General features: G+C 37.2%; 1 protein-coding gene across 1 annotated transcript; it reads left to right on the top strand.

Annotated features, from left to right (window-relative positions):
• Positions 1–1,101: 1,101 nt before the first annotated feature.
• On the top strand, positions 1,102–11,924 carry prkcsh (PRKCSH beta subunit of glucosidase II). The gene is made up of 18 exons (XM_079612890.1): positions 1,102–1,561; positions 1,925–2,070; positions 2,184–2,300; positions 3,414–3,509; positions 3,604–3,661; positions 4,494–4,611; positions 4,807–4,936; positions 5,116–5,200; positions 5,278–5,356; positions 6,131–6,214; positions 6,716–6,865; positions 7,113–7,203; positions 7,330–7,399; positions 7,666–7,755; positions 8,378–8,452; positions 9,818–9,917; positions 9,998–10,171; positions 10,791–11,924. The coding sequence occupies exons 2-17, from the start codon at positions 1,977–1,979 to the stop codon at positions 10,142–10,144; spliced, it is 1,584 nt and encodes a 527-aa protein (XP_079469016.1). The 5' UTR covers positions 1,102–1,561; positions 1,925–1,976; the 3' UTR covers positions 10,145–10,171; positions 10,791–11,924.
• The last annotated feature ends 99 nt before the right edge of the window (positions 11,925–12,023 follow it).

Below are 12,023 nucleotides of genomic sequence, written 5' to 3' on the forward strand. Positions count from 1 at the left end.
ACAACAGACCCGGGAGAGAATACAATGCTGAATAAAGTCTTATTTTGTGTTATTTTTGGACCAAAAAGTATTTTCGATGCTTCAAAAACTTCTAACTAACCCACTGATGTCACATGGACTACTTTGATGATGTTTATATTACCTTTATGGACATGGACAGTATACTGTATATACAGCTTCAATGGAGGGAGAGAAATCTCTCGGACTAAATCTAAAATATCTTAAACTGTGTTCCGAAGATGAACGGAGGTCTTACGGGCTTAGAACGACATGAGGGTGAGTCATTAATGACATTATTTTCATTTTTGGGTGAACTAACCCTTTAATATGCAGTTGTTAAAATCATTATATTGTTGTTAAATTTTAGCTTATTGTTTTATTAGCTTACTATTTTATACACCTGTATATGCCCTGTGACTTTTTTTTTTCATTTCAAATAAAACAATTACTATATATATACAGTATATAGGCCTATATATATATATATATATATATATATTAAAGTATAGAATATTAATGTAAATGTAAGAGTATGGCATATTTAATACATGTAATCTCACTGTTTATTTATTTAACTATTTTAAAAGAGAGTGTGTTAAAGTGTGTGTGTGTGTGTGTGTGTGTGTTATATTATAATTTAACTTTATTACAATGTGCTCTTAGTACACTTGTTACATGTTACAACTGGGACTAAAAACAATGTGACTAAACCCTAACCGTTGTATGCAAGGGCCAATGGGGTATATGTATAAAATCAAATATTTCCTCTTACCATGAATGTCACTCACCTGCATGTAACTGTTCCTGTTCCATCCTCATGACAATCTCTTATCATTTGACCTGGCTGCATTACTGTAGGCAACAGCCAACTGGTTAATGTAGCCTAAACGTTAGCTAATTGCCTGTAAGGCCCTGAAACTGTGGGAGAAACTTCCACAGATATGAATCTCTCTATAACAAAACTTATATCCTTACAAACGTTATTTTTTGTAGAAAAAAAACACTACTTTTTTATACATAACAAGTTTAGAAGAGCAAAATAGCACGTTAACCTTCTCAGCCTGTCTCCTGAGAAAACCGCGCGCCTTTCGCAAGTCACGTGAACACACTTGTTTTCAACCACGCAGTCCTTTGAGACTAGGTTTTTGTATTATTAATTTTTTTTTATGAATTATAACATTCCTGTTTTATCACACCATATATTTTTTAACATGATAACGTTTAAAATTGTGTAATGGGATTTATTCATGTCAGTGTTGGAAGCATAATTTGTCTGTATTTAAATACTGGTGGGACTCCTTTTGCCTAAATATATGCTAGTATGAACCATATTATCAATGTTTTACACACACACACACACACACACACACACACACACACACACACACACACACACACACACACACACAAGATAAATCTTGGAAATCGGTTGTGTGTGTTTTTAAATGACTTCATTACCCACAATGCTGTACTCCGCCACATGAATCCAGTCCACCAATCATATGAGAACACCGCTCATCTTGGTGACGTAACACACTGGGTGCAGGAGCGCTCTACGGAAGTAAGTAATGAGTTACTGTTGTACAATGATTTTTTAGATTTCTATGACTAATTCTACAATCGCATATTTAATTTACGCAATGTTTATTAAAACACACTACTTGCTATCGTCATACTGTATTGTTTATCATTTCAGATAAGTTAGAATTTCAGTATGATCAGTTGGCCGTGTGTGCGGAAGCCATTTCAAATTGAATGAACTAGGATGATGCGAATAAGACATTTTAAAGATGAACTTATCTCATATAAATGTTAATTTGTTTCATTTTTTTGTAAACCATTTGTATGAGAATTATATTTATGATGGGATCATTAGATGTCCTGTGTTCATTTGAACAATACATTGTGTATTCTTTGCTCCAAGGTCACGCGCCTCTAGTGGGAGTTTGCATTTATCCCTCATTTCCCAAGGAATCATGACCTGCATACACCTGCTGTTGACTTTGGTCTTTGCTGTCAGCTTGGGGACACCTGTAGAGATTAAACGGCCACGAGGAGTACCACTGACAAGTAAAGTCATAGGCCTATCATATATTGCAGATTCTCTATTAAACGTGTACTGGTTTTAGCTTCACTGGCTTAACTTGTTTAACTCTTACTTTCTTATGTTTAAATACATAAAGAAAAACCATTTTATGAGGAGAACAAACCTTTCACCTGTCTCGATGGATCACGGACCATTCCTTTTGACCGAGTGAATGATGACTACTGTGACTGCAAAGATGGTTCAGATGAGCCAGGTATTGACAGAGCTCATTTTTTAAATTTAGTTTAGAATTAAAGACACATTGTACACAAACATGCTTTGCGTGACACTCAAAAACAAACCTCATTGGTTAAAAAAATATGCTAAAAAGCAGAACAAAGTATAGATTTATAGTACATTTATAGATTAATTATACATTAACAAGATTAGTGTATGTGGATAAAGTGTGAAAAGTGATAAGCCGTAGGGTGCACCAAATAATGAAAATTCAGACCCTCTCTTTCTTGCACAGAACACGCACTGTATCAAACAGGATACACACGCTGTTCTTTTTCATACAATAAAAGTAAATGTAGACCATGGCTGCTTCTGGTCCCCATTCACTTTCATCATGTGGGGGGAAAAACACAGTTTGGACATTCTGCTAAGTATCTTCTTTCTGTGCAAGAAAGAAAACCTACGGGGCAAGTACATCACAGTACATCAGAATTGTATATCCTTCTTAAAGGACAAGTTCGGTATTTTACACTTAAAGCCCTGTTTACAGATCGTATCTGATGAAATAGAACGGTTAAGATTAAAATTTGGACACATGCTGCTGTCGCGAGAATTTTAGGTTTATTTAGGACCTATTTTGCCAAACGTGTCACACCCGTGATTCTTCCGTTGAGAGCTTGAATAATAGACACTCAACCGGCGGAGTAATACCGCACCTCACTCAGCACATTTAATACAAGTCATGGAGTTGGACAAAAACTACGATAAAACCTGTTGGAATGCATCTTTTTCAGCGATTTTTTTTGGGCCCGTATCAGTGAACACCCCTGACCACTCGGTGAGTTTCACGTCTTTGTAAACGAAAGTTTAATGTGTTTTAGGAAGGAATCTTCCAGTGCACATATACAACCATTGTGGGGGTGGGGGGGAAAGCGATATAAACCTAAAATTCTCGCGACAGCAGCATCTGTCCAAAGTTTAATCTTAACCGTTCTATTTCATCAGATACGATCTGTAAACAGGGCTTTAAGTGTAAAATACCGAACTTGTCCTTTAAGTCTATGCTGGGTGGAAAGGGGTGATAAAGTATAGTTTAATGGTGTCATGTTTGGAGATGTTGTGCATGACAGTTGTTCATGTCTGTCATCAGGCACTGCTGCTTGTCCGAATGGCAGCTTCCATTGCACCAATGCTGGTTACAGGCCCACCTTTATCCCATCCTCCCGTATTAATGATGGCATCTGTGGTAAGATGACTCCGCATCTGGATATGTCTCCTCAGCAGTCTTTCGCCAAATGGAATTAAATGGCCATTGCATTTAACATTTTTGCTCCCTGTAGATTGCTGCGATACTACGGATGAGTACAACAGTGGAGCCAAATGTGAAAATACCTGCAGGTGAGTTTTGATCCAAATGTAATTGCTTTCCAGGGAGAATCACATCAGGAGTCGTTCACACAAGACACGTTCTTGCACTCCAATGCATACTCATGCACCAGACGAATGTCCTTGGCCATTGTGCCGCACCTCAATGTCGTTCCAGCAGCCCTTGTTCCAAAATTTTAAGATGCCTTGTTAAAATAGTCCAACTTTTCATAGCAGCAGCTCATTCTAAGTTTTAATCATCTTAAGTTGTATGTATTAGCAGTCTATGGTAAATAGCCATTTTAACATGAAAATGTATCGTATGTGAACAGGCCCTTATAGTTTCCTCTTAAAGGGTTAGTTCACCCAAAAATATCCCATCATTTACTCACACATAAGCCACCCTAGGTGTATATGACTCTTCTTTCAGCCAAACACAATCAGAGTTATTTAAAAAAATAATACCCTGGCACTTTCAAGCTTTGTAATGGGAGTGAATGGTACCTGAGATTTTGAAGCTCAAAAAAGCGCATCCATCCATCATAAAAGTAATCCATACAGCGCCAGGGGGTTAACAAAGGCCTTCTGAAGCAAAGCAATGCATTTTTGTTAAAGAAACGTAATAAACTATAATCAATGGCTTCCGGTAACGGCCGTATGCGAATCGAGTTCCGGCGGAAGAGTGACCTCTGACCCGATGTATGACGTATTGACGAACGCGGAAGCACAGAGGGTAGAGCAATTCGTTTTTATGAGAACATAGGTTACATAGCCACACATTACATTGCTTTACTTTCCCTTTTACTTGTGCTTCAATACAGTGACTATATAAACAAACACATTGAAATATTTGATTGGTTTTCAGGGAACTGGGACGTAGAGAGAGGGAGGTTCTGCAGAAGATGGCTGAGGTCACCAAAGAGGGCTTTCTCCTGAAACAGCAGCTCATTGAGGAAGCCAAGAAGGGGCATCAAGAAAAGCAGGTAGCATTTGCTTTGTATGAACAAAAATATAAGTCCAAAATTACAAAATGTTTTGCCCACATATTTGCTTTTTTGGCTCTCACATCCAACAGGAATCATCCATTTCATTATTTCTAGTATATACTGCAGTTTTTTATAAAGCCGTATTGTGTCAGTGAATTTTGGTCAATGTAAAATGCTGTGTCTCTTCTGTAGGTTAAAGTGACTGATATGCAGGAAAATAAGAAACAGCTTGAGGAGAAAGTTGAAGCGCTGAGGACAGTGAAAGAGACTGCAGAGCAGCCAGAGAAGGAAGCTAAAGAGCGCCACCTTAAGGCCTGGGATGGTGAGTCCAGCTGTCTAATAGTCAATGCATATCTCTTTAAACCAGACTGTCTGCCCACTACGAAAAAGGTTATCATAGTTTTTAACGATATTTATAGTCATATACACACTCTAAGTAATGACTTTATGGTGTTTTCATCATTAATGTAAAGTGTAATCTGCATTTAAACTTCATTCTAGAGCAAAAGGCAGCTGTTCGCTTGGAGAATGACAAAGCCAAAATGTCAGAAGCATTTTTAGAGCTGGATGACAATGCAGATGGCTTGTAAGTGCCAATGAGTATGGTTATTCTCTCTGATTGTGTATAGAGATATAAAATAACACGTTGTCTCTGCGTGTCAGTGTGTCTGTCTCTGAGCTTCAGTCTCATGCTGAAATGGACCCAGATGCTGATGGCACGTTTACTGAAGCTGAGGCCCAGGTATTTTTGCTTTTCTCACTCAAAATGCACCAGCCATTATATCGCGGTTACTATGCAGTTTGGAAATGTTCAGGTCTGGAGAAGTATGGAAATACATTTGTGTTTCCGAACTATTGCCGTATTCATTTTTCTGAAATCTAACATTAAGAATTTATAAAAATAAATGTATCTTACAAGCAGAGTGCTTTCATGGCTAAAATTTAGTGATTGTCGAACACAAATTAATTCAAGGCGGACATTTTCATTGCGTGAAACTAATTAAATGTGTGTGTTCCAATCAATCCAGTAACAGATAAAGGAAAAAACAATTATTTAAATTAGACTGTACTTTGATGTTTTCTGACCATGCAACATCCAACCGCATTTACAGTATCAAACTGATGTGCCAGATGTAAATATATTGCAGTTTATATCGCATTTTAGGTTTCTTCTCATCATATAAGATCATGTTATCACTTTGAGAAAACCAATGAAAAATAGAGAAAATAAAAATATTTACAGATGACTTTACTATGCACCAAAAATAATGCTTTATCAACCATTTATGTTAAATATGATGAATGATTTGTTATTCTTATGTTGCTTTGAATGTAAGTGTCTGCTAAATGCATAAATGACATGTAAATTAAATATGGTCTGAAAAAGGTTGGGAAATTGGAGTGTGGAAAAGTACAGAATTTTTTAATGGAAAATGTGTAGAAACCCTGTTGAATGCAATGAGGTGGGTTGACTCATTTGCCACTAGTTCTGATTTATGCTTTGTGATTTATTCAGGGACTGCTGGGAGGAACTGAGCAGGTGGACACAACAACATTTGAGAGTGTTTGGACCAATATTAAAGAAAAGTACCACTCAGAGGTCAGTAGAGAAGAGGCAGGCATGTCATGTTAAAAGTAAGGTAGTTATTTACACTACCATTCAAAAGTTTGTTATCATAAGATTCAAAAGATGTATTATCACCATCAATGTTGAAAACAGTTGTGCTGCTTAATATTTGCGGAGATCTTGATAAATGTTTATTTGAAGAATAGAAAATTCAAAAGAACCGCATTTATTTTAAATAGAAATCCTTTGCAACAATGTTAAAGTCTTTACTGTCACTTTTGATCAATTGAATGTGTCCTTGCTGAATAAAAGTATTGATTTCTTTCCAAACAATATTACCAAATGTTTGAACAGCGGTGTAGTTACTTAGATTAGTTATTTTGTACTCAATTGTATTTATTTTTTATGTTTAATTAATTGCTTGATAATAATAAACCCAAATTAGAGTAAAAGAAAAAATTCAGTTCCACTGATCTTGAACATAATGACCCATTACCACGCATTTTGAATGTCTGTTCCTCCGTTCTCTCTCAGTCCCAGTCTGAGGATCCTGCTCCAGTGGAAACACCTCCAGAAGAAGTGAAGGAGCCAGTTGTTGACAACGAGCCGTACCCGGAAGAAGACGTCTCTGAGGAAGAGGACGAGGATGATGATGAAGAAGATGATTATAATGAAGAGGATAAGGTGAGAGAGTATATCACACAGAAAACCTGTGCAAGCATTAACCTCAGTGATGTTTACATCCGCAGTGACATTTTGAGTCTTCTATTAACACTTCGCTGCTTGACATTTAACGCCCTTAACCTTTAACTCACGTCCTAAGGCACAGTGGCAAAGGTCTTACAACATAGCGTGTTATAACTCATGCTCACCGTACTGTGCAGGTGTAAAAATACATGTCTTCATTTGAGCGTGGCTGTGTGTTGTGCAGGCGCCGCCCACCGTTAGGACTCCAGAAAAAAGTCAAGAAGACGAGGAAGCCATGCCACCCTATGATGCGGACACCCAGGTCCTCATCGATGGTTGGTTCAACGCCCAGTCCGGAGGCTATTTGATGATGCATTACAGAGAAATACAACTGTGCTTGATCCGTTTTAGTCAGTTGTCCTTTGTTTCCTTCTGCTGACAAACTGTTCTGTGGTTCACAGTTGCTCAGAAGACCAGAGATGACTTTGAGGAAGCTGAGAAAGCTCTTCGGGAGATGGACGATCAAATCAGGTTTGTTCAATACTACAGTCTTTCAGGAAACGGCGAAAAGAAGTGTGAAATCAAGTGGGAGTGTTAGCGAACTGGTTTTTCGGATGCACCTGGAATTCTCATTGGTCATTGTATGCGTTTTCTCAACTTGTGGTTGCATCACTTTCGCAAAACCTTGCGTTTGTCTCCTACGTTGATGTGTCCTTGAATTCGATGCATTTGCAGTGTTCTCTGATGCTGGTGTGCGGCTGAGCACTGTGTTGAATTGTCCTTTGATTGTGTTGCAGAAATATTGAAAAAGAGCTGTCCTTTGATTTCGGCCCTAATGCTGAGTTCACTTACTTGTACAACCAGTGCTACGAACTTCCCACTAGCGAGTAAGTGAAACTAGCGTTTGTTTTTTTGTAATGAGATTTTTGTGTCTTGATTAGGGCTGCACGATATTGAAAAAATATTGCAATATTTTGTTTTTCTGCTATATATATATATATATATATATATATATAATTAATCATTCTAGAATGATTGAGGTGATTTTAGGGAGTGAATCTGCATAGAAGAAAATAAATTTTACGAGGAGGACACTCACAAAGATTGGTATTTTAATATAATTTTGTGTGTATGTGTCCGTTCAAGCACAAATAGAGGCGGAAGTGAACGGAATTCAGCGTTCAGAACAGAAATAGCGTGCGAGTTCCGAAATTGGTTCTCTTTTGTGTCTTATTGCGCTCAAATGGCTTAAAATCGCTTGAATGTTTAAACTGACAGGACCTAAAACAAATGCAAATGATAAACTTTCACTCTATGATGGTTAAACTTAGCAATTGATCCGAAAATCACATGCATACAGATCAACTACGATACACTTGACATCGCACGTCCTCAAAAGCAATTATCGTGGATGCGCAAATCGCGATATCGGTGCTAAAATGATTTATCGTGCAGCCCTAGCTGTGATTGATTTTTTTTTGTTGACTTATGTGTTTGGTTTGCCTTCAGGTACATCTACAGACTCTGTCCTTTTAATCGGGTTTCACAGAAACCCAAGTATGGAGGCTCAGAGACCAACCTTGGGTAAGCGACATTGGGGGTAAAATAAAACATTTTTAAAAAGACGAGGTAGTTTTAGAAGGTTTTGAATAGTATAAAAGAATGAAAAATGAATAGTTTTATAGCAAAGCTGCAATAAATGTATAAAGTAACAGTAGCTACAAAAGATTTCAAATAAATGCTGTTCTTTTGAACTTTATATTCATCAAAGAATCCTGAATAAAAAAAAACTGTCAGTTTCCACAAAGATATTAAGCAGTTTCAACATTGATAGTAATTAAAAATGTTTCTTGAGCAGCAAATTGGTATATTAAATGATTTCTGATGGGTCATGTGACTAAGTGAAGACTAAAGTAATGATGCTGAAATTTCAGCTTTGATCACAGGAATCAATTACATTTTTAAATATATTAAAATAGAAAACAGATGTTTTAAATTGTAATAATAGTTCACAATATTCCTCTTCCTTTTTTCTGTTTTTTACTATATTTTCGGTCAAATAAATGCTGCCTTGGTGAGACTTTTAAGAACATTCTTTGGAGAACATTAAAAAGTCTTACATACCCCAAATAGTCGAATGGTAGTAAATGTGCCATATTGGTTATTGGTTGATATTAGCAATATTTTCTTATTGGTATCGATGGATATTTGATATTAGATAAGTTTTCATGCTCTTTTCCTTTACCTTTGACACAATCTAACACTCATTTAAAATGAATCTAAATGTTACATCACAATAATTTAATAACACTGTTAAAAGTAATTGTTAAATCTAGAAAACCCCATTTTTCACACCGTATATTATGGTGTGATGCATCTGAAGGGGCTGTAGCACCAGGTAGTTATAGTTCAGTTCTGGGAACTAGCCACCAGGAAGGTCCCCGAGAACTACATTTTCCCCTAGGGCCATTTTCCTGTTTGCATTCGCACCTCCGGTAGGAACTCAAGTGATGCAAGTCTCTTTGCAGCATTCAGCAACTGGATGATGGAGGACTGTGTGATCAGAGCTGTGTTTTTGTTGCGTTTCGTGATGACGGATGGAATGTAGATGTATGTTATGCGATTGAAAAAGCTAAGAGGCTAAATCTCCTACGACATCTTGCAATGCTACATAGCATTCACCTGTCGCCTTTGTCTGACGTCCAGATGACAGATATCTTTAAGACAACAGTATAGAGCTTTTAAGATTGCCCATTTTACTGGTGTAAGCTTTAATTTAAAATGAAATCTTTACTATCTATCTAAACACCTGATTGGTAAGGCTTGGAAACCAGCTAAAACCCACTGAGATCAGCAGACCACCTTATAACAGTTTTTGCCACCTTATTTGTAATCGCATGACGTGAGCGTTTTTTGACCGTCTTTAATGAGAGGTGTTCATGTTTGCAGGTCATGGGGAAGCTGGTCAGGGCCTGAAAATAATAAGTACTTGACGATGAAATACGAGCACGGCACTGGGTGCTGGCAAGGTCCAAACAGATCAACCACAGTAAGTACTAGTTCTTTTATTGCTTCCACCGTGCCATTCATACTGGGAGTTTTTCTGCTAAGTGTATCTTTGTGCGGTAGGTGAAGCTGACTTGTGGGAAGGAGACGGTGGTGACCTCGACGTCGGAGCCGAGTCGCTGCGAATATCTGATGGAGTTCATCACTCCTGCAGTGTGCCAGGAGCCAACCAACATTGACCTCTCGCCACATGGCCACGAGGAGCTCTAGACTCTACGCTCTGCTTGTTGATGCATGGTGCGCCTCGTACTTATGCATACTTTTATTTGAGCTTTTTCAAACACTATTAATGGAAAAAACAAACCCTGGTTTTTCAAGAGACCTAAGTTATCATAGTGTCCAAATTGTTTTGATGTATTTTTCAGGTCTTGGGTTTGCCTGAGTGATGCTGCCTGCTTTAAAAGATTCAGTTAGCCTTTTTTTTAGGCTGAGTGCAACATCTTGGAGTGAATGTATTAAAACAAACGATTTAATTATGCCGACAATTCTGTATAAAATGTAGATGTGATATTGCCTTGTTCCACTAAAAATTGCACCAACCCTGTGATCAACAACATTGTTTAATATAAAAAAAGCGAACTTTCTGGAACAAGTGTGGATGTCTCGGGTATTTTATACAAAAGATTATCTTGTTTTGTCCTGATAAGCCTGTGACCTTCTCCAGAATACAATTAGCCTAGCTTGCAAATGTCCTGAAATCAGCCTTTCCATCCACACAGTGCATCATTATCAATTAATGAGCACTAAGTGCCGTGCATTGCTTTTTATGTTCTTTTTAAAAAATCATTAAAATGTTTGTGTGCGTGTGGTCACAAATCAATATGAACTTTTTCTTTCTCTCTTTCCTGTTCTGTAGGTCGTTGCTTTGTGGGAAGTTCTGGGAACTAATGAAGCTTCATTTCCTGTTCAAGCTGTTTAAGAACCTCTTCCATTAGTTTTGGATCAGCTAAAAGAGGCTGGACGTTGGGAGAGCATTAAGTTTGGTAAACTGTAATGTTTTTTGTTGTTTGTTTGTAATGGATTAATATCTGATCTCTTCACATTCCATGGATAATGTTGAAATAAATTCAACCTCATATCTGAAAAATTGTTATGACTTGTTGAAAAAAGACCTTAGTTGTGTCCCAAATGACTCGCTAAACACTATATTCTATGCAATATGTACTCGACCGTGTAAGGTACGAATTTTCTCAGATTTTGGAGTGCGCATCATTCCACACACATTTTAGTTTTCGAATTAGAGGCCCTTTCACACCAAGAACGATAATTATATTGGCGCACACAATATCGCTTTGTTTAATATAAGCGAGATGTAATCTTGTCGTCTGTCGCTTTAAATACTCAAGCTCTTTAATGTAGGATGGATTTTGTGATTGGCTGTCATTGTTTTTATAGTTCAACAGCTGGAAAAAATATTGTGTCTCTGTGCCGTTATCATTATAGTTGTTTTTCTTGTATATTTAGAAAGATTTTTTTTAGAACTATATCTTTATCGTTATAGTTATCGTCCTTGGTGTGAACGGGCCTTAAGTGCATCATCCAGGTATTTAAATTACAATTTTTCTTGTTGGAATTGTCAGTGTGAACACCACTGACACTACAAAATGGTATCGAATAGTACAAAAGTACTTGTCTTTACTATAGGAAATGGACAACCAGTTGACTAACTGGAGTTAATGTTTTACACGCTCGACTATGATCTTTATCATTATCTGTTGCTTATTGAAGTTGTGGACCCGGTAAATATCAAGCTGTTTATTAACTTTACAGACAATGATAAAACCGGATAAAGGAATACAATTTTGTCCTGAATGACCAACGCAATCATGAGCTTGTTCAAAACCCCTCGGAAAAAAAAGCACGCACAAAGAAAACAGAGATTCATATCGTTTATTTTTTTCTGGCATGTAAAGTACAAATAATTAAACAATTCCATGAAAAAGTCCTCAAGCGTCTTCAGCTGAAATCCCAGTAATAAATATCCTAAACTAAACTGAAAGGTTTATTTATTTTTTCCCCTTTGTTGTGTGTTTGTTCATTTGTTCATGTTTGGAAGTATGAGATTTTTTATTCGTGACACACAGACACT

This window comes from Phoxinus phoxinus (assembly GCF_949152265.1).
Source record: "Phoxinus phoxinus genome assembly, chromosome: 1".
Taxonomy (NCBI): domain Eukaryota; kingdom Metazoa; phylum Chordata; class Actinopteri; order Cypriniformes; family Leuciscidae; genus Phoxinus; species Phoxinus phoxinus.